The sequence below is a fragment of the Neolamprologus multifasciatus genome, chromosome 2 (assembly GCF_963576455.1).
Source record: "Neolamprologus multifasciatus chromosome 2, fNeoMul1.2, whole genome shotgun sequence".
Taxonomy (NCBI): Eukaryota; Metazoa; Chordata; class Actinopteri; order Cichliformes; family Cichlidae; genus Neolamprologus; species Neolamprologus multifasciatus.
Genome location: NC_140440.1, coordinates 6,103,502 through 6,124,604, shown reverse-complemented (window position 1 = coordinate 6,124,604; position 21,103 = coordinate 6,103,502). Strand labels below are relative to the sequence as shown.

Here is a 21,103-nt window from a genome sequence, read left to right as displayed (position 1 = left end):
TCCAAATTCACAAAGCACATGTAGACCGGTTGGACAAACACCCTCAAGTATCTTCGAGGATAAAGAACTGGTCCAGTGATGGACGAGTCGTTCCCCTCGTCACCAAATTTGCTTCCTCTACGGAAGACATGTCAGTGGGATTGAGATCCTCGAAGGCTGCCTCCCACCACCAGACTGTATCCGTAGTTGAAGTCAGCAGGACCCCACCTCCACTATACACCATTTTAGTGGAGCTCTGCTTTCCCTCCTCAGATGGTTTGCTAGCAGTTGATATGGTGGAGTAGGGACTCCACTCTCCTACGAACGACTGAGCTCTGCAGGCTCTGAGAGAGTCCTGGCACCCCTTGAATGAAGCTCATTTCTACAGCGTTAGAAGTGCCTCAGTGTGAAGTACAAGTAGGAGTACAGAAACCCTATAGGGACATATTAGCATTACCAGATATATATGTATAAAAAAGAATTCTGCAAAAGCAGAGATGGCAGAAAAGTAACTTACAGGGGAGAAGGAAAGCTTTTTAAAATGTAGTTTTAGGCAAAATCTGAATTTTATTTCTGTGTTTTTCTTTCCCAGAGACAAATAAATATAAACTTATATAACACTTCGAGATAACTTCCCAAATAGATGCCCACAGGTATTGCCGAGATGGCTGGACTTTTTTGAAGTCCATCCAAAAAATTAAATAAAAAATATCCATCAAATAGTTTTCGTAAGTATAGAAAAAATTAAAGTTCTGTTTTAGCTCGTCTTTAAAAAAAAAGGTAAAAGCAGTGTGTTTATTACTAAAACTACTTCATTACAGGTAAAAACCCTCCTATTAAAGTACAAAAATGGCCAAAGTATTAGTAATGACACCATAAATACTCAGTTACAAATGAACAAAACCACAGCGCAGTTGTAAAAAATTCAAAGAAACAGGTAAAGTGTACAAGCACAGTAACAAATGGTAACACGTTTCGAAGTACAAATTAAAAGTACCACAGTGATGAAACACAGATAAGCATATAAGCATATATTTTTAAACACATATTAGTAATAAGACTTTAGAGAGAATTCTCTCTCTGGCAGCAGCACCATGCTCTCCCATGTTTTAAATGCACTTTAGAGCAACACGCAGCAACACTACACATGAGCAGGAGGAGGGAGGTATGGGGTCTTCACACACCCCCGTTCTCTACTAGCCATCGGGGCGGGGGGGCTGGGAGGAGATGTTGGCTGTCCGATTGGCCTCCCTGCTGCTGCGGAGCCTGGGACGGTCTGCTTGCCTCCACCCCGGAGGGAAGGGTAACATCTCTTGGGTCTGGGTGCCGTTTCCCTCTCTGGGGCAAGGGTACTTGGACCCGGGGTATAGAGTATGTTTGGGGAGTGTGATTGTGTGTACATGTCCATTTATGTCTATCCCTACGTTGGGTGAGTGCTGAGTGTTTGTATATGTGTGCATGAGGGTGGGAATGCATGTTTGTGTCTGTGTGTGCCTGTTTGTATGTGTCTATATGTCAGGTCGGGTCTTAGACTTCACCTCTCTGGGAACTCCCAGGCCCTCCAAAGTGTGGAGGCCTATCTCCCCTCACCACACTCCCTGCCGGTGACTGATGCCCTCAGGGGTCGGTGCATTGGTGGTTCTTGGTGTCCGGGGCTGGGCGCTCAGGTATCTACCAGCTCACTCCCGGTGGCTACTTGGTGGCGCCTGGCGCCTGCTGCTCGGTCAGGCCTCTTCCGGGTGCGGGGGGCCATCAGGCCTCCGGCCTCTGTGCCTGCGGCTCGGTTCAATCTGGCACAGCTGGCTGCCGGCGGAGCCGGCGGGCACGCCAGTGCAGCCCCCTCTAGCTTCTGCTTGGTGGCTACTGGGTGACCCCTCGTCTGGGGATCCTCAGCCCTTCCCATGAGGGTGGCACGGATGCCCCTCCGGTGGTCCTCCTTGGGCTCTTGCACTCTGGGGCCTCTGGATGTCTGGGGCCTGGATCTCCTCCATGCTTGCTTCATGCCCTGGGGGACAGGGCTATGGCTCTCTACATCCTCTTGCAGACCATTACACGGGGAAACCATTTGAATACAAGCGCGCTGATCCACACAGGTGTGCACACGGGTGTTCACTGTTCGTAGATTTAAATCACACCTTTCTTGGCTGCTACTTCAAAGCACATTGTGCGCTGTCTGTCCTGCGTGCTGCACAACAACATTCAATATTTAGTATTTACTGTTGTTTACACTTAGCTAGATTAATGCGATGGTGTTGTGTTTAGTATGTTGCTTTGTTTTGGTTTTTTTTGCTTGTTTTCTATTCTTTTTCTCTCAACAGGTGATCCAGGAGATTTTTTTTCCCCCCTTTCTCACTGTCCCTCTCCACTTCTGTTTTTCTTTTCCTTCCTCTTTCTTTCTCCCTTTCCTATCCCTCACTCATGTCTGTCCCGTCTGTAACAACTGAAAATAAAATAAATAATAAAAACAAAGGTCGATCAAATGGACCAATACGGCAATGCCATGATGATCCATTTGGCAAAATAAATCCATTGGGTATCTTTGTTGGTCTTCAGACAACAATTCTGATGGCTAAAGAATCAAATGGGACAGGCAAAAAAAAAAAAAATAGAGAGAATTCTGTAGCAAAGATGGTAAAAGTATAACTTTGAGGGCGGGAAAAAAACTTATCTAGGGGCAAAATCTCTGAGTTGTTCTAAGTTTGATGTTCCAGAGACCAAAGAAATTCAAATCATGTTAAAAAACGCTTCAAAATAAATCAAACAAGTGCCCAGAGGTGTTCCTAAAAAGAGACAGAGTACAGGGACTTTCCTCTAGAAGAACTTTGTCTCATCACACTCATGAACACAAGCTTTGCTGTGCATTTAAAGTATACAAATTTACCACAGTACTGGTAACACCTTATTCTGAAAAAAGTGTTAAGTAAGGCTTTTAAAATTGTAGTAAAGGTTCTGTTATAAATCATGCTTTTGAAATTTTATTTAAATAAAAAAAAAAACCATCAATGTAGATTTGTAATGATACTGTGAAGGAATACTCTATTACAGGGTAACAATACCTACTAGTATTAGCAATAACACATTCAGTGTAGAAATATACTGAAACTGGTAATTTTATAAAAGGTTCATGTGTATGAGCAATACCACATTCTAGAAGTACTCAAAGTATACTTTTTATTTAAGTATAGTTACACAAATCTATCAAAATATGAGTAATGACGAATATAGACAAGGTATAAAGTATAGTATAAAGTATGACTTATAGTATAGAATGCATTATAAGTACAAATAAACAAAGATATTGTCATTCCTACATTTAGTTTTACATAAATTGGAGTGCACGTGTATTAGTATAAATACTCTTACAGGAGATCTTTTCCAACTATTAAACATTGTGTAGAAGTTACTTGCAGCTTACTCGTGTTAATATACTTGCACTGTTTTCATAAACTGTGGTGCTGATTTCATGCTTGGCTTGTCATTAAAATCTTCATAATGCGGGGTGAGAAGTCAAAGTGCAGAGTGAGCAATCGTTTCCCTCGTAGGCCATCTTTGATGAGTTGTTCGCCACCTGCCCCCTGCTGGTCAGGCAAAGCATCACCAACAGCTGCCGCTCTGACACCAGCACACATGAAATTCTCCATAAAATACAAGCGTCAACTAATGAAGCCGAAACTAGAGCGCCAAAAGTAAAAAAAACAAAACAAAAAGAGACAGAGAAAAGCTGCAGTTCCTTTAATGTCCAGCAGAGGCTCCGGCAGTGAGTCAGTCCCCATAGACTCCCATGTTAAAATCTTCAAATTTACAGCAGAAATAAACACGTTTACAGCTTGATACATAAACTGTTTTGGGGTCTGTAGATAATTTCTGCCTTCTTAACACCTGTATGAGGTGGAATGTTTGTTTTATTAAGGTTTAAAGTTTGCATTATTAGAGGCGTGGCCTCTTATTTTAAAGGTGGATGGTGACATGAAAAAGCAAAAATTGATTTACAAAATGAATGCTAATGCTAATCGTCACATTTACTTTTTATAATGATTAAATGATCACGTGCTTTTCTAGCATCTAGAATGTGTGACTAGAATGCTCCATCAGACGAGAATGGAAATTCCTAAGTCTTATTTTCAAACAAGGATTATATAAGAAACAGACATAAAACCATTTAATGGAATGTGAAACTGAATATTCATGGGTTTAGATGCAGATTTACAGGATTCAAATATTCAGTTTGGATTCAGGAGACAGACACTATCTCTACTTTTAAGATTAGGCTTCAAACTTTTCCTTTTGCTAAAGCATATAGTTAGGGCTGGGTCAGGTGACCCTGAATCCTCCCTTAATTATGGTGCAATAGGTGTAGGTTGCTGGGGATTCCCATGATGCATTGAGTGCTTCTTCTTCACTCACTATGTGTTAATAGACCTTCCTTTCCTTCCTTGGCTTCCTTCTCCCTGAGCCTGGTTCTGCTCAAAATATCTCAAAATTCAAAGATATTTTAAAATGTTAATTTCCCTGATTTTCATATTTACCTGTACCTGGAGAATCACAAATGGTCTTCTGTTGTGTTATTAATCTTTAGAGTGTGAACTCTGTGGAACAAAATCAGCAGGTTCTTATTCACAGTTTTCTTCTTCAAATATCAGACAAACCACCAAAGCTTAGGTCTTAGTCGGTCTTTAGTTTATTACAATTAGACACATAATTTAAACATTTTATTTATATTTATATATATATATATATACAGTGGGGCAAAAAAGTATTTAGTCAGCCACCGATTGTGCAAGTTCCCCCACTTAAAATGATGACAGAGGTCAGTAATTTGCACCAGAGGTACACTTCAACTGTGAGAGACAGAATGTGAAAAAAAAATCCATGAATTCACATGGTAGGATTTGTAAAGAATTTATTCGTAAATCAGGGTGGAAAATAAGTATTTGGTCACCTCAAACAAGGAAAATCCCTGGCTCTCACAGACCTGTAACGTCTTCTGTAAGAAGCTTTTCTGTCCCCCACTCGTTACCTGTATGAATGGCACCTGTTTGACCTCATCATCTGTATAAAAGACACCTGTCCACAGCCTCAACCAGTCAGACTCCAAACTCCGCCATGGCCAAGACCAAAGAGCTTTCGAAGGACACCAGGAAAAGAATTGTAGACCTGCACCAGACTGGGAAGAGTGAATCTACAATAGGCAAGCAGCTTGGTGTGAAAAAATCAACTGTGGGAGCAATCATCAGAAAATGGAAGACATACAAGACCACTGATAATCTCCCTCGATCTGGGGCTCCACGCAAGATCTCATCCCGTGGGGTCAAAATGATCATGAGAACGGTGAGCAAAGATCCCAGAACCACACGGGGGGACCTGGTGAATGACCTGCAGAGAGCTGGGACCAAAGTAACAAAGGTCACCATCAGTAACACACTACAACGGCAGGGAATCAAATCCCGCAGTGCCAGACGTGTTCCGCTGCTGAAGCCAGTGCATGTCCAGGCCCGTCTGAAGTTTGCCAGAGAGCACATGGATGATACAGCAGAGGATTGGGAGAATGTCATGTGGTCAGATGAAACCAAAGTAGAACTTTTTGGTATAAACTCAACTCGTCGTGTTTGGAGGAAGAAGAATACTGAGTTGCATCCCAAGAACACCATACCTACTGTGAAGCATGGGGGTGGAAACATCATGCTATGGGGCTGTTTTTCTGCCAAGGGGACAGGACGACTGATCCGTGTTAAGGACAGAATGAATGGGGCCAAGTATCGTGAGATTTTGAGCCAAAACCTCCTTCCATCAGTGAGAACTTTGAAGATGAAACGAGGCTGGGTCTTCCAACATGACAATGATCCAAAACACACCGCCCGGGCAACAAAGGAGTGGCTCCGTAAGAAGCATTTGAAAGTCCTGGAGTGGCCTAGCCAGTCTCCAGACCTCAACCCCATAGAAAATCTGTGGCGGGAGTTGAAAGTCTGTGTTGCTCGGCGACAGCCCCAAAACATCACTGCTCTTGAGAAGATCTGCATGGAGGAATGGGCCAAAATACCAGCTACTGTGTGTGCAAACCTGGTAAAGACCTATAGTAAACGTTTGACCTCTGTTATTGCCAACAAAGGTTATGTTACAAAGCATTGAGTTGTATTTTTGTTATTGACCAAATACTTATTTTCCACCCTGATTTACGAATAAATTCTTTACAAATCCTACCATGTGAATTCATGGATTTGTTTTTTCACATTCTGTCTCTCACAGTTGAAGTGTACCTCTGGTGCAAATTACTGACCTCTGTCATCATTTTAAGTGGGGGAACTTGCACAATCGGTGGCTGACTAAATACTTTTTTGCCCCACTGTATATATATATATATATATATATATATATATATATATATATATATATATATATATATATATATATATATATATATATATATTCTAGATAATTAGCTTTAGTTATGACAACATTCATGATAACCTGAACGTCACATCTAAGAGCATCTGGAAAACAATTAGTGCAATTTATAATTTACAGTTAAAACTTAAAAAAACAGCTTCTGTCTGCAAAAATAGACAAATCATCTATTCAGAGAGAATTACAGCAACAGAAAACTGGAGGCACATCAGCTCAGAGTGAACACACCACTGCACCAGCAGGAAACACACACGTTAAACATCAGCGCACTCAGGGCGTCGAGGCGTGAAGGCCACGCCGACCTCAGCCTGGTGTCTGATACTTTGGACACTACAACGGAGGCACGGCGGATGCAGAGAAGCAGAAAGTCAAAGCGGCGAGGTTTGACACAACAGAACGACTCGTATGGCACGGTGCGAATTACAGCGTGGCAAAAATGAATGAAGGCTTCCCCAGAAATGTGAGAAAGTGACCCAAAATCTCTGCATGCCTTTCAGCTGGGACATCCTTTAAGACCGAACAGGTGAAACAACGCCGATGAACTGTTTTTAAAGGAACAGGGGTGTGGCCGAAGGGGGCGGTGGGGGACCAGGCCCTTCTCAAAAGTGTGTTGTCACATCCAGATAGTCACTCCCGTTGTTCTCAATGCTTCGCTGTAACTGTAACTATATAGCTATATAACTATAGACCCCCCCCCACATGGCCTCACAGTGGTTTGGTCCAATGCTATTCCATAACTCTTTACTCAAAACAAAACATGTGCGAGACATTCTTCTGCCCATCAGCAGAATTAAACATATTTATCATCAATTTTGAAAACAAGTCTTCTGGTTTTGATCTCTTTCAAACTGTGAATCCATTTTAAGGATGAATTCTGGTGTAGTTCTTTTGCAGAGAAGTTACACTTCCTGCCCACTGCGGAGACACTAAAGCAGAATCAACCACCTTTAACGAAAAGTTAACACAGACGACTGACTAACCAGAAGAACGTGGTAACACATTAAGACTGGTGGGTGTATGGAGTGTTTCAAAGGTGTGACTGCAGCAGTTTTACTCATCGTCATCAGTGAAGACGAGCTCAAACGCTGCTGTAAAAGCACAAAAATGCACCTCTACATGGAACAAAGCTACAGTACTTCATGTAACAAACACTCTGACAGTACTTCATAAGTGTACAGTTACACAACTACATCCTACTGCCAGTAGACACACAGCATCAAGTGTAGGAAAACACAACCTGCCTGAACGCACTTCAATCAGAGGTCGACTTGCACCTCTGTTTAAAGCCAGAAACCCTCGCTGTTGTTCATTATTAATCCTTTTTCTGCAGCGCCTCCTGGTGTGTCCACCAGGTTCTGCAGTTTGTTTCTCTAGAATAGGTGAACCAAAATTAAATGTTGCTGTGTATGAAAGTGTCTTCCAACCCTTCATTTTCTTTTTATTACAAGCTGATGTCTGGTTCACTTGTGGACGACAAGTCTGGGAAACCAGGAAATGTGAAATTTAAAGAGTTATAAATCATAATTTGGTAGGTTTTCAACATTTACAACAACCAATTTATCTTTATATACTAACCACATGTGATGTTATTAGAGGAGACCTATTCTGCTTATTTCCAAACTCTATACTTTTATTCTGAGACTCCAGAGGAGCTAAAAAGCCACTTCCTCTTGATTGGCCAAATTAAGGAGGCCTACCAAGGGGCAGCTAATAGAGCTTTCAGGCTGTACTTTGTAGCCATGCACGGGTTAACTGATAAAGAAAAAAAAATTCAGGCATACAAATGCTAATTTTTCCAATCACTTTTACATATGTTTAGCTGTGAGGCAGTGGCTGTTGTGATTTGGTGCTATACAAATAAAACTGACTTGAATAGAAATTCAGTATTTCAGTTTTGGAGATATTTAACATGAATATCTAACAACACTGAAATGCAGAAACATTGCATATGAGACAGAAAAATGAAGCAACGTGTAACATGTAAAACAGTAGAATGGTGGAAACTGGCCAAAAGAGCGACTGCAGAAAAGGGTTGAATGAAGTCATCGAGAGGTATTTCACCTTCATTAGTCAGATTTCATAAACTTCATTTTAAGGTTTAGAAAATAAAAACAACATCCTCGAATCTCAAACCAAGCACAGAACGACTATACATATTTTATCTTCTAGCACCAAATAACATGAAAATAAATCTATTAAGCACACGTTGATTTTAAGTGTACAAATTACAGCCAAAGTACAGTTATTGAATGTTTTTGAGGCTACATCAAGAGCTAGAACCTTCAGCATTTATTCAGTCTATTTCAAAGTTTTGAGCTTCTTCATACTCTGGGAATGTGAACAAAGTGCCCCTTTCATTAAGTCCCTTCTCTCAGAGTCTTTAAAATGGCAAATGGAGCTCAACTTTGAGTCCTTCCTTTATGGTTAAAGAGCAGGACTCAGCAAAAAGGGGGAGATAAAAGTTAAGGTTGGACTCTGCTGGCTCTGTTGTTTTAGGTCTGGTTTAGATTAAGTTGGGATTTTTGGATAAATTCAGCAATACAGAATTTAGATCGGATGAAGGCATCATCTACAAAGTGGTACTGAAAATGAAATAATTTGATTTATTAGATTGTTGTGCAAGGTCAACACACCTCTTACACAATATTTGAATTACTTTATACCTGACCTCATTGGTTACATTTACCACTGACCTTTTCACCTTTTCTATTTCAGTAACATTCAGACGAATTGAATTTGTCATTTCGTTTGTATATGCTATCTTTATAAGCTTGCTTAACAATATAGTATCTAGATTAGTTTAACTGAAACCCTCAATTTGACTTATAAAATAAGTAGCCTAATATTACTCTTACACATAGCAAAGTTCTGTTATAGCTGGTTCTCTAGCTAATATTTTAAGCTTACATTGCCTAGCTAATTTTTTTTTCAATTTTCAGGAAATGAAAACAGAATTTTATTTCAGTTTTTAGTTCCTGATATGGACAATGAACAAATTCAATCTTTGAATAGCTTACTTTTTTTAAAGTAGCTAACTAGCCTGCTAAGCTAATAATTTTACTACTTTTAATTGAGAAAACTAGCTTAGCAGGAAGCTTTTTTTAATGTAACAGGTCTTCTAGATAATTTCTGGCACCTGTAACTAAAATGGCACACAGTGAGTTAATTTTCTAATGACTACAAATTTAAAATAACTTTTATTGAGTGGTTTTGACCTCTGCATTTTAAAAACGGACTCAAATGAATGATTTTCAGGTTACAAAATATTAGTCACGTTTTTACACTAGCCAAAAGTAAAGATTAGTGCTAGCTAAGTAACCATTCACTAAGCTTGCATGTTCAAGATGATTGTGTTTCGTTTAGCTGCAAATGAACTTAATGAACAAAAGCAAAAATCCTGTTTAATAAACATACTTTCAATGTGCCTTAATGCACACAACTGACTAAAAAAAAACTAGCTAACAAGCTTGCACAGTTACTAACTGCTACAGGAGTGTTATTAGGCTAATTTTCGTATCTGGTACACAATTTTCAAAATTAAATTGATTTAAAGTAATGGCCACTGTTTGGGTTGTTTCTCAGTATCTTGAATAACCTGACGGCTTGAACAAGTGCCATCACACACTTCTGTAAAATAAAAATTAAAAAATGTAAAAAAAAATTAAAACATCAAAAATATCAAAACAGGCTCCTGTCAGAAAAATGTTTGTCTCTTTAATGCTATCCTAACTGGATGTTCTGTAGTTCTTATAAGAAATCTGCACTTGTATGTTATACTGTACACACATATATATATATATATATATATATATATATATATATATATATATATTCTTCTGCTGATTGAAACCAAATTATTAGGTGGCCTTTGGTATTTTTTAAAATTATTCTAAATTATCTTGGAGTTTCTCTTGTTTTATATTTTCCAGTAAACACATTTCTATTTAAGACAAGCTTTACTGCAAGACTAATCTGTGTGAGCATCAAAAATAAACAGCTCTCCCTTTGCTGAACTACAACCTGCTCCAGGCTTTACTGTTCTTCTTTCCAGCTAACCCTGCTTAGCATAGCTCACCCTGATCTGACTTTAATTACGCTCAATAGTGTAAAATTTCTACACTGTGTGTAAATATTACTAAAGGATTTCACACAAGAAATCAAGAAGAAGAAGAAGAAGAAGAAGGGTAGTGGGGCCTCCCAGGAAATTACTGCTTTCGAGAAACATTATGTAGTAACAGCTTTTTTAAAAACTGCCCGTCGCTGTCTTCAGTATCCGCTTTCTTCATATTTTCTGATGACAAACAGACCAACACGGAGGTCATAATTATTCTATAGCTGCACATTATTTTTCACGACTAAAGTTATTATATAATATATCAGCTGACACTGAGTACTGCTACTTACTGCACATATACAGTCACGTCCGGACAGACACTTTAAATACTTGTCTAGATTTTTTTTTTCCAGCGCAGAGCTTATTCATACTGAGAAATGGTCAAAATTCAACACAATTTCTTTTGCAGTCTATGCAGACATCCTGCTGTGAGTTATTTACTGTTAAGTAAAAAAGTTAGGAGTGGAATTATTAACCACGGTTACTGTGATTTCTGTAAATGGTCGGCGCCTGGACAGTAGGCATGAAATGCAATCCCAAGTGATCCATGACTTTCTCCCACTTTGCAAGACGGTAAACGTCCACGAGTCTGTGGTCCGTCTGCGGCCCGTTAGTGTCGTTGCAAAGCTACATGAGTGAATTCACAGCTGGCTGCTGGCACCAAAACGGTTACCCATGTGCAGTAGCAGGAGGCAGATAACAGGCAGGACGTCCATTATCGGGTGATCGGGTCAGTGTCCATCTCTGGAAGAAGGACTATCCGAGTGTCCGTCCCTCATGTTAGCTGATGACTTCTTCTGCTTCTGCTTGGACTTCCTCAGCATCCGAACCTACAAACGGCAGAAGACAACAGAAGTGTAACCCTAAAAACTCCCAAACAAAGTTTTTTTCCCTCACACAAACATATTCGAGGAGCCAAAATGGCTCCAAACTAAAACACAGATCATCTACAGGTGTATACATACTATATAACAAGCTACATGTAAAGATAAGCTACAGGAAATACAACTGTAAAGATCACCTTCAAAGTAAAAGTTGCTCTTTACCATAGAACATGTTACAAAAGGTTCTACTTTTACTTTGAAGACATTCCCCGTTTCCCATTCGCATCACACTTTTAATAGTTTAAGTACCACCGGGAGAGTAGTAACTTCTATGCAAACTGTAGGAGACCACATGAATTAATCATTAGCATCCATGAGGATCTGTCTGGACTTAATAGTTTAAGTTAATTTCTGCAGTTTAATTTGCAGTTTTTGCCGATTATCACAATAATCGCTGTATTTTCACAAAAAGATTGCATGTAATTGCCAACTTGACCCCATCCAATCACAGACTGATAGCAGATAAGAGATAACTCTGTCTAATTGCTGTTTCATTGCCATCTTGATGATTTCAAGATTGAAACTGACTGCGACTAGCTGCAGACCTGATCCCCGTCTTTGAACCATTTCAAAGGCGACGAGATCGTCAGTTCTTTGCACGCGATCACAATAATAAATACGATTTCCCTGGTGTGATTGTAAACACTGAGGAACAGGATGACTCCAGAAGTCACGGTTTTCAATTTCAGTTTGTGAATTTAGAAACAAAAGTCAAAGAACCAGCTGCTTTTTCTTTTGAATTAACTACGAAAGACCAAAGAGTGCATGCCTCAAACATCCTGAATAAACTAAAATACGCAGTACAACGAGAAAACTTTGTTTTCTTTCAGTAAAGAGACATCAAAGCAAAAACATTCAAACACTACGGAATGTCCCTCTCCCGGCTATTCTCGGGGATAAACCATTATTGCAGTATCAAACTGCATAAAAGTACCACTGAGGATCTGACTCAGGTTACTTAGAGACAAAATGTTTGAAAGTGATGCAAGAATACTACACTGGCCAGCATATGACACAGAATTCACCCCTGCAAAAATTGATAGTAAGTTTAAATATTGGTGCAACTTTGGCATTACTGCATATTGGAAAATATCATCTGAAAAAGATTTAGATACCTTTCAACAATGTCAGACAGTAACAACCTGGAGAGGGGTGACTTCTTTAGATATCTCCAATTAAGATATCACTTTAATACAGCTATTGTGTCCAAGGAGAGAAAGCCTTTAGTTCAAATTTTTATAGATGCATGTAAAGGGAAACTGACAAAAAAAACCAAATCTCTATGACCTACTCAATACTACAGATAGAAAGGAAACTGTCTACCACCTACATTAAACTCAGATGGGAGAAAGAGGCGGAATAAACCTATCTGAAGAAGATTGGTCTACTATATGTAAAACCATAGCCACTACTTCAAGCTCCGATTCATGGAGCGAGTTCACTTGGAAAAATACTCAGAGCTTTTTTTTTTTATCACCCCTAAGATTAAAGAACTCCAAAGTAAAAATGCTGAACATAGTTAATGTTGGAGGAAATGTGGATATACTTCAGTAGGCCACTTCCATATTTTTTGGAAACGTCCTAAAATCTCCCCCTACTGGACAGAAGTGGTTGAAAGAACCAAGCAGATAACTGGGTTACAGGTGGAGGGGAGCTTCAGTGTCTTTTACTTAGGCAACATAACAATTGGACTGAAGAAACAGGACAGATACCTGCTACAGATATTACAGGCAGCCAGCAAAAAAGCTATAATACGCAAGTGGTTGAATGGGGAACCTCCAACTGTTTCGGACTGAACAGAAATAACACACGAAATTCACGTTATGGAGCGACTAACCTCCTTGAGACTGTCCTCAGAAAAATGTGAAAAATACTGGAAGAAATGTAAATGTTTTCTTACTGAGAAATTACTTTGGAGCCTTGTGGTATTCCTTTGTATTACCTCTGGTAATAATATGTATCTGAGTTGTATATAATTTTCAACTTGTAACCTTGTGTATGTCAAACTTCTACCTAGATGGCCTAATTCCCCATCTGTTTTTTTGTTTGGTCAGTCCTTCTTCTGTTGTCTTATGTTCAAATGTTATTTTCTATAAAAATGGAAAAAAAACACTCACTAAAGAAAAAAAAACCCAACACTACGGAAGCCGTGCAGGGACAAACGGAGTGTACCTTTGGTCCAGCAGCAGAGATGATGATGTGTCCCGGCGGCTGGATCCACGGTTCTCCATCCACCTGGACTGGTATCGGTTTCCTCAATGTCAGCCTGATGTAGTTCCCTTGAGCAATGCGAATCCCGGAACGGAAACCACTCTGCACCTGGCCCTGCGCACACACACGCACACAGTGTGGTAAACCCTCTGGATAAAACCAGTCTGTACTTCTTCACTCTAAACTGTCTCACCATGTGGACGACCCCTGTGACCCCAACCACCTCCAACAGGCCGTCATCGATGCTGGGTTTCTCATAGCGACTGTCGACCTCTGACCCCCAGAGATCAGCACCTGAACCCCAACTACACACAAGAAAATGAACGTGAGGACAAGACTGTGTGTGTCTGTGTGTGTGTGTGTGTGTGTGTGTGTGTGTGTGTGTGTGTTACCTGGGTATATTGAGGAAGATTAGTCCCTCTATGTTGGGTAATGGGACTTCCTGCCCATCCACATGAAGCTGCAGCTCTTTGTGGAGACTCCTCGTGTGACTGATCTTCTGCAGGCCTACCTTCACATACACACCTTTGTTATGAAACCTATGGAAGACAGGAAGCAAAAGGGCTGATGGGAAACGTGGTCTTCACTGTCAGAAACACGCACCAGTGCTTTCTGTAAAGTGCAATACCACTGATGGCCACTAGATGTCAACTACAAAACAATCGTAACTCTTATTCATAAAGTGTCAACTTTAATGGGAAATTACAATCGACCACAAAATTCTGGCTCTCTCATAAATTTTCACCTGCTGGTGAATTTGTCGGGTTCGTCCTCTCGAGCCAGGTGGAAGTCGAGGCTGAGCTCCGCGTCGATACCGAGACCAAAGTAGTTGTTCATCTGGACAATCTGAGGGAAAGACAGATACTTCCATGATACTTTTATCCATTTTTTCTACCACAGCATCTGTATAAAAAACGGAAACATCCACAACCTGAGCGAAGTTAAACCAACCCTAACTTGTGAAAACAAAAAGAACTACAGGGATACCCAGAGAACCGAGATCTCCACCGAAGCTAACATGATTTATTTCACTTTTTCTCTAAAGTGATCCCAAAATTTAACGGCTTGTTACATTTTTACTTCGAAGGGAGGTGTCCTGTCCACCTCCCTTAAAGTTCTGTGAAATTTGTGCATAATCTTGTTGTCAAACAATCATCGACCACCACTGGGCTCCACCTTGGCAGCGGAAACTACCGTAGCTTGTGGAGTTCATAGATATCCTTAAAATTAACAAACCGTTTGTTTGGGTTTATGGGTTTTTCCTTACTCGCTCTGGCATCAGCTGTGCAAAAACATCAGTGGAGTGTTTTTGGATGACATCATAGCCCCTCTACACACCAGGAGAAAAACTACCTCCCTCCAAAGTTCAGCTGATAGCTGGAACAAAGTAACATGAACAAAACTCCCAGGAAGTCCAGATCATTTCTGTTCTGTATGAAAGGAAAGAGGTGAGCAGCTGAAACTGAATCAAATGGCAACAACAAGCTTGTCCTTCACTTCTGGCATCAGGAGAATGACCAGACTGCAGGATGTTTTCAGGTGATTGGCTTTCGGGAAGCAGTCAGTGGAACTTCTTGTTCCAGCTGTTACAGATGCATCTGAACTAACCGTGACCATTGTTAGTTCATGGACTTTTGTCTGGTTGTAAAGTCTAGACCACGAACATGTTTCAGGTTTTTGGAAATTATGTTTTATCTCTTAATCTAATAATGATAATGCTTTTGGATCGGACCTTGGGTGGCTCCAAGAAGTCGTTGTCTTTGCCATCCTCTGAGACATCCTGGGCATCCAGCAGGATGGTCCAGCGGTCCATCAGAACCTCATCAGCCTCATAAACCGACACTAGGATGTGGTAAGGGTCCTCACCACTATAACCTGGACCCCACCGCAGGATACGAGCCAAGTCGTTACCTGACAGGACACAAATCAAACTCAACTGTTTACCAGCAAGTTAAAAACTGCCAAGTGCCCAAATCGACTCAACAGGAACTCGTCTCTGCATTAGAAAACAAATAAAAGGAGCAGCGTTTGGTCTCACCTGTTCCTAGTGGTACAATGCCGATTGGCGGCTCGCGACAGGTCAGTTTGTGCCTTACAGCCTCAAGCACTCCAAGCACCCAGCCCACCGTCCCATCGCCCCCGCAGACCAGCACCCGAAACCGGGGAACCTCCCTGAACGTGTGCAGGCTGCAGAGCGAACAGTAGAGACAGTTTTACTGCGATGACCACAATTTAAAACGAGGTGAACATTTCTGACACCGACTGAAACTTCACAAATGTCTTTAGGAGATTGGTACCCCTCCACAGACTACCTGCCCAGACTGGAACCAGCCTCACTGTTTGCTGCTGGGTTGCATCTACAATGCTTTTGTTTCAGCTTTTTGTGGCTCCGTGAGATGATTTTATGTTACTTGGCAATGGTTTTTGTGGCTCTCGTTAGCTGTTTTGTCTTTTTTGTGGTAATTTCTCATCTCTTTGTACTCTGTCGCATCCCCCTGCAGTCTTATATTTATTTTCAGTTGTTCTGCATGGCGTTGAGGTTGTTTGCAACTCTTTCTAGAAAGTAGAACCACTTCAGTTGTCTTCTGTTTCAAATTTAAAAAATTAGGTTAAAACCTAAACAATTACTAACAAACCATAACAATAACATCATAGATAAACAGGCAAACATCATTTTGTATCACCTTTTAACTTTGATGGTGATAAATCAGGTCTGCAGCAGACTGGTGGAAATGTTGCCAGGTTTGCCAGTTAGCATCACACACTACATGTGAAACCCACTGGTTTCCACCATTTTGAACCCTTAATATTATCTCAATATTTGTTTCCCAGAAGTGGAGCTAAGTTATCAGCTAATGATAGCTAGCTGAATTAGACATGACACAGATAAACAAAAAAAACCCCTCCAAATAAAATCCTTGAAATAGTTAACCTCACAGCAGGTTGGTCAAATAACTGCATTAAAAAAGCTCCAGAAGGCTCCAACAGCACAAACACTCTGTGTGGTCTTTATTCCAGTCACAGAGGCCACGCCCCTAATAATGAAACTGTAAGCGTCAATAGAATTTAAACAGGTGAGTTATAAAACGTCCCCCCTGTACAGGTGTTATGAAGGGGTATATTTTGAAATTTGAACGTTTTGTTTTTCAGTGATGGGGTGGCCCTTTGTTTGGTGCTCGATTCTGAGTTTCTTTCATATTGAAGGACATTTGGGCCTCTTCAATAATTCTTCTCTAAGTAAATTTATTGCTGGTTATGGTTCCAGTGAGGCGAAAAGTTCACCAGAAATCAGAAGAGATCTGCTAACTGCAAACCCTCTGCTGTGTCTACAGTGATGATCTGTAGTTTTTTTTAAATAAAATAAGTAGTGACGGCGTCGGAAAATCCTCTGCTTTCACCGAGGAGGTGTGCTGTCGTCCTCACCCGGCCAGCGGGCTTCCGTTCATGATGTCGAAGACCTGGTGAGGGTTGAGGAGCTTCCGGAAACCATAGAGGAGCTCTCTCCCCTTCAGACCGCCACTCTTCGGGTTGACAAACACCAGCAGAGGACACACGTCTGCTCCCAGCGTGTTGTGCTGAAAGGAAAACCAGATGCTGGTGAGATGTTGGGCAGAGGTAAGAGACATCTGGAAGCTGAATGGTTTTATTCAGTGTGCTTGTTTCCAGAGATTTTCCTGGAGCTCTTTAAGCACTGCAGCCTCATTACATCTGCTCGGTTCGGTAAGAAGACACCAAAACTCCTCGTGCTAAGAGTGTGTTCGCAGAGCCTGAGTTTAATGAGGCGTATTTGAACAACAGTTACCGTGATCGTTGGAATGACCAGCGAGGTGAGCGTCTTGTTGTTGATGGAAGTATCTTTAGCCAGCATGTAGATCCTCTCTGCTTCAGCGAAACACGAGATCTGCAACACCACCGCACCTGGACACACACACACACACACAGAGGAAAAATCTCAGTTTGATGTCTCAGACCCTCAGTTTATATCAAACCAGCTGCTGCTAACTTTCTTCTAAGACAGCCGTACCTTATAGGTTTAAACAGAAGGGGGTGGAGCTTGTAGGTCTGAGATGACCATATTAGGAATATAACTCTTTGTGACATCATATAGAGCCAATGGTACAAAAAGCCAACTGAAACCAAGTGTTTAGAGCATATTAAGGCTGAGCTGTGGGATCTGAACGCACTGAGCTCATCATTAGAAACTCTGACTGTGTTAAATATGAACATCCATCACTGAGACAGGAAACCAGGTGTGATCAGAAAGAATTTGCTCTTAAATAATACAAAGTCATGATTTTGAGGTTTATCGGGCCAGCAGTGTGACCGTCAGCGTTATCATCATTTCTTTAAATATTTGTCCCTCTGGGTCGCACAGCGAACACAGACTTCTGACGGAGAAAACCGAAGGAAACGACGCCAATGATGCCACCACTCAACGCAGTGTTCAACGCACCCTACCTGCTCAGCAGGTTTATCTCACGAGAAAAATACAGCTGAAGAGTCACCATTTCAACAAACCACAGGAGATCAGCTACACCTGAAGATGACCTTGAAAAAGAGATTTTAGATTTTTATGGAAAACTCCCAGAACTTTCTGATCAAACCTCATAAGTGAGCGTCAGTGAGTCAGGAAGACCATTTAACTGATCTGGACAGCAGCGCATTTCAGACAGAGTCCCGTCCTCTTTAGAAACATGTATTTATCCGTCTCTGTCCATCAGGCGACACTCGAGTCCTGCTTCCCACTCTCACCATTGTTAGCTTGCAGTTCACAGATTTCTTCTGACATAAATTCAGTAAGATGTGTTCAAATTTATTTACCCATAAGGACACAAGAAGTCCTCGTGGGACAGAACCAGTGCGAAAACTACAGAAGGTGATCTGAGCAGGAGGAGGCCAGGGAAGACTACATGTGTCCTTAAACCTGCCCAGCAGGCTGCTTTCATGACGGACGACTCACCTTGATTGAGATAGAAATTGCTGATGGTGACCAGGTGACCTGCAGAGAGGAAAGAGGAGGACAGGTGAGTCAGAGCGGCAGAATTAAACCTGAAATTAACAGTTAAGGGGAAATGAGCCTGAACATAAAACTTCGGTTTGAATAAAAACACGACAGAGCTTCACTTTTTAACTTTGTCACACGCTTTAATCACGTTTGGTTCACATCCACCCACCAGAGGGCACTGCAGGAGGAAAGCATGCGTTTTTTAAAGCGACTCACTCTTGATGGCGAGGTGTTCCTCGATCAGCTGCGTGTACTTTTCTGTGGTGAGCAGGGGGGGCAGCCCTCCAATCAGCAGCTCCACCCGCACCGCCCGGTTCTTATTCTCCACGATGTAGAACCGAGTCTGATTCATCTGCCGCAGAGACACCTGCACATAGCGCGACGCCACATCACCACGTCAGGGCACGTCCACCATCTTTTTATTCTGCACTATGGTTATGATCTAACTGAGGCACAACGCAGGAATGACCACAGAGTTCACTGAATTAGAGGCAAGCGGTTAGGATGCAGACCACGAGTCCCCGACCTTTACCTGCCCGTCATCTCTATGTTTCCCCTCCCTCTCGATGGTCACAAAAACAGAAAACATGCAGACAAAATAAAAGATTATGTAAACACCTGCAGATGAATTTTGCAAACTGAATAACGAGCGGCTTCACAGTGGAGCGGTTAACACGTTTGTCTAACACATGGAAACGTCTGACAGCGAGAGGAGACTGAAATCCCTGCGAGGACTGCAGATCCTAACCATGCACGCCGAAAGAAGCAGAATCAGCTAACTGATGCTGGCGGCTTTGCCACAGAGAAAACAAAGAGTGTCACCCTCTGCAGAAACCATTATTTTTATACTGTAAAAATATTTATATTTGGAGCTCAGACATCCAGCTTAGCAGACTTATATACCTGCAACTAAAATAATAATAATAATAATAATAATAATAATAATAATAATAATAATAATAATAATAATAATAATAATAATAATAATGCAAAAAAAAAAGAAGAAAAAAAGTGACGTTTATTATAGTGACACGTGTCTCTGTCAGAGTTACTACAGTAACTAAAATTAAACCCCAGACTAAAGCTGGGTGTTAAAAGCGTATAATCAAAATAAAAAACAGAAGTGAAACGATGCTGTGTACCAACAACACCGAGGTCAGTGTGGCTAAATCTGTCGACACATCGAGCATCAGCAGGCTGCGGTGCACTTCTTCCTCATGCTGTGTTTGAGCTGTAAATGCTCATAAACACTTCTTTTCTTTGTTCTTATGAAACATACTTCAAGAGGTTTGTGGTGAGCGTAGCAAACATTATGTAGGAGCTGGTAACGGATAATAAATACTGATTTGTAAATAACAGGACAATAAACAGAACTTTTTATACAATATTATACTGCAGAATACTTTTAACTATGCAGCTTATTCTCTTTTTGTTGGCAGTACTCACTCCACCATAAACACAATCAACAATGGAAACGTAGCTTTAGAAAGCTCTAAATATTGCTGTTACCACTGTGACCTTCACAGCAATCTACTGACCTTGTAGGAGAGGTCAGAGGTCAAATTATGTTGGACAAGACCTTCTATATGTTGAATCATGTTTTCTAAATCAGTTTTCCACCAATTAATCATGAAGTTAAAGACCTTGGTGGATGTAAGCCAAGCTTTAATGGACCGCCAACACCAGCCCACTCTGCACTCTTACAGAGTTTTATCAGAATTCATTCAAAAATTCTTGTGCTATCGTGTTTACAGACAGAATGACATGCAGGCGCTACCAAAACCTTAACCTAACTTGGTGAATATAATCTAATATATTCATATAATCTGACCTCAGACACGTGGCTAGTCACTAATCTTTGGATGTGCAAATGGCAACAATTAAATGCATCACTTATTCTCAGCGTTGGCATTTATGAAAGTTCAGGAAATCTTGTTTGTCCTCTTACCTTCCTGATCTCGCGCAGTTTGTCCCGAAGCTTTTCCTGAGGAGTCAGCGTCTGTCTCTGCACTGGACGACAGAGACAGAAAGGTCACAACCTTCTCCGGTATCACATAGAGCTTCTGCAGAGCATGGCAAGACTCCACGCTCTGCTCTAAGGTCCAAGTTTATGGTTTTAGAAGTGCTGAAGAAGGTGCGTAATGTTTAAAATGAAGAGAATGACAGCGGCTTGTACTGTGTGCAGCTCAGGTGTGGGTGAAGTATTCAAAACACTAAACTGAGCTGAAATTATTCATGGGCCAGAAGCAGCTCCACGCTGACCACGAACCACTTCAAAAATGGATCTTCCAAAAAAAAAAAAAAACCACACTCTGACATGTTCTAGAGACCTAATGTATTTCATTGTGATCTTGCATGTTCTCTGAGAACATGGCTGAAATTTGATATTGGCTGAGCGTCTCAAAAAGTAAGTTTAACAAAAAACAAAAGAAAATCAAAAGCTGTATTGGGTGTGGCTTAAAGGCAATCTCAAAATAGGGGGCGTGGTCAGAAATGCACCAAATATGG

At 41.0% G+C, this 21,103-nt stretch overlaps 1 protein-coding gene across 1 annotated transcript in view; it reads right to left on the bottom strand.

The window, feature by feature from the left end:
* Nucleotides 1-7,776: 7,776 nt before the first annotated feature.
* dgkq (diacylglycerol kinase theta) overlaps nucleotides 7,777-21,103 on the bottom strand; it is a 30,549-nt gene continuing 17,222 nt past the window's right edge. Inside the window, exons 12-23 of the mRNA XM_085133631.1 lie at nucleotides 20,544-20,605; nucleotides 18,812-18,962; nucleotides 18,551-18,589; nucleotides 17,393-17,508; nucleotides 17,014-17,165; nucleotides 15,629-15,777; nucleotides 15,323-15,501; nucleotides 14,336-14,436; nucleotides 13,983-14,129; nucleotides 13,784-13,895; nucleotides 13,552-13,704; nucleotides 7,777-11,325 (exon numbers count right to left, since the gene is read on the bottom strand). Of these exons, the coding sequence (XP_084989757.1) occupies nucleotides 11,227-11,325; nucleotides 13,552-13,704; nucleotides 13,784-13,895; nucleotides 13,983-14,129; nucleotides 14,336-14,436; nucleotides 15,323-15,501; nucleotides 15,629-15,777; nucleotides 17,014-17,165; nucleotides 17,393-17,508; nucleotides 18,551-18,589; nucleotides 18,812-18,962; nucleotides 20,544-20,605 (1,460 nt within the window). The 3' untranslated portion in view covers nucleotides 7,777-11,226. The remainder of the gene's footprint in view (nucleotides 11,326-13,551; nucleotides 13,705-13,783; nucleotides 13,896-13,982; nucleotides 14,130-14,335; nucleotides 14,437-15,322; nucleotides 15,502-15,628; nucleotides 15,778-17,013; nucleotides 17,166-17,392; nucleotides 17,509-18,550; nucleotides 18,590-18,811; nucleotides 18,963-20,543; nucleotides 20,606-21,103) is intronic.